Here is a 922-nt window from a genome sequence, read left to right as displayed (position 1 = left end):
AAAGAGTCATCTGCAAAGCATATGGGTGAAGAGAATCATCATAAATCACCATAAACTGCAAACAGTTCACTGTGCAATCACCTAACCAGAAAAAAATGCAGGCAAGATGACAGAGGTTTTGTTTTCAAGGTTAACTACTCCCTGACTCTGAAGACGGTTCCTGGTGAGGAGCAAGCAATCCTCCTCTCCACAGCAGGGAAGTACCAGGCTACTTTGTGGTCTGTTCAGTAGCTGCCTGCTCAGTTTCATCACTGAAAGTAACTTTCACCATGCAGATCATTGTTTCTCTCCAAATTATCTCCAGGAAATTAAAAAGATTATCCAGCCATTGCCTATTTAGGTAAGACAAACGACCATATGGAGACAGCTTCCAAGACCTTCTGTAAAGGTCCCATACAAATAGCTGCAATAAGAGCAATGGATGGACAAAATGTAATGGAGAAGATTCTGACTTCACATCATGGACAATTTTTTCAGCACAAGGAACAGGGACAGAGAGAAGTTTTCATCATAGGGTTTCAAGATCAAGTTGAACAATGTCAGGTTGCACTGTGCTGGTCTGAATCCAGTACTGCCCTTGTTTAGGCCAGGTCAGACTGCAGATTCCTGAGGTGCCTTTCAACTGGCACAGTGGCAGTTTTAGCATTGCAGGGATTTCAGCCTTCCTTTGGGACTCAAAAGGCTACTGATACTAGCCACCTGAGAAGAGGGATCTTCATACCTCTGTTGCTTTGCTTTTTGGAATTATTCCTCCTTCTCTTTTGTGCACATAAACCACAAACTGACACCATCAGGTGACTAGCAGATGGATATTCCTTCCCCAGCATTTCATGGGAAGTACAGGGTGCTGCACACAGGCAAGACCAAAGCACCTCTTCCACAACCATCCACTTCAGTGATCTGCCTCAAAAGTGATCCGATG

General features: G+C 44.0%; 1 protein-coding gene across 1 annotated transcript in view; it reads right to left on the bottom strand.

The window, feature by feature from the left end:
- RALGAPB (Ral GTPase activating protein, beta subunit (non-catalytic)) overlaps nt 1-922 on the bottom strand; it is a gene marked incomplete at its 5' end in the record, with an annotated part of 27,475 nt that overhangs the window by 16,779 nt on the left and 9,774 nt on the right. Inside the window, one exon of the mRNA XM_008943836.1 lies at nt 185-208. Coding sequence (XP_008942084.1) covers nt 185-208 — 24 coding nt within the window. The remainder of the gene's footprint in view (nt 1-184; nt 209-922) is intronic.

Source organism: Merops nubicus, unplaced genomic scaffold (genome assembly GCF_000691845.1).
Source record: "Merops nubicus isolate BGI_N331 unplaced genomic scaffold, ASM69184v1 scaffold10047, whole genome shotgun sequence".
NCBI classification, from domain to species: Eukaryota; Metazoa; Chordata; class Aves; order Coraciiformes; family Meropidae; genus Merops; species Merops nubicus.
The sequence above is the reverse complement of the archived record's forward strand: the minus strand, read 5'-3'. Positions and strand labels throughout refer to the sequence as shown.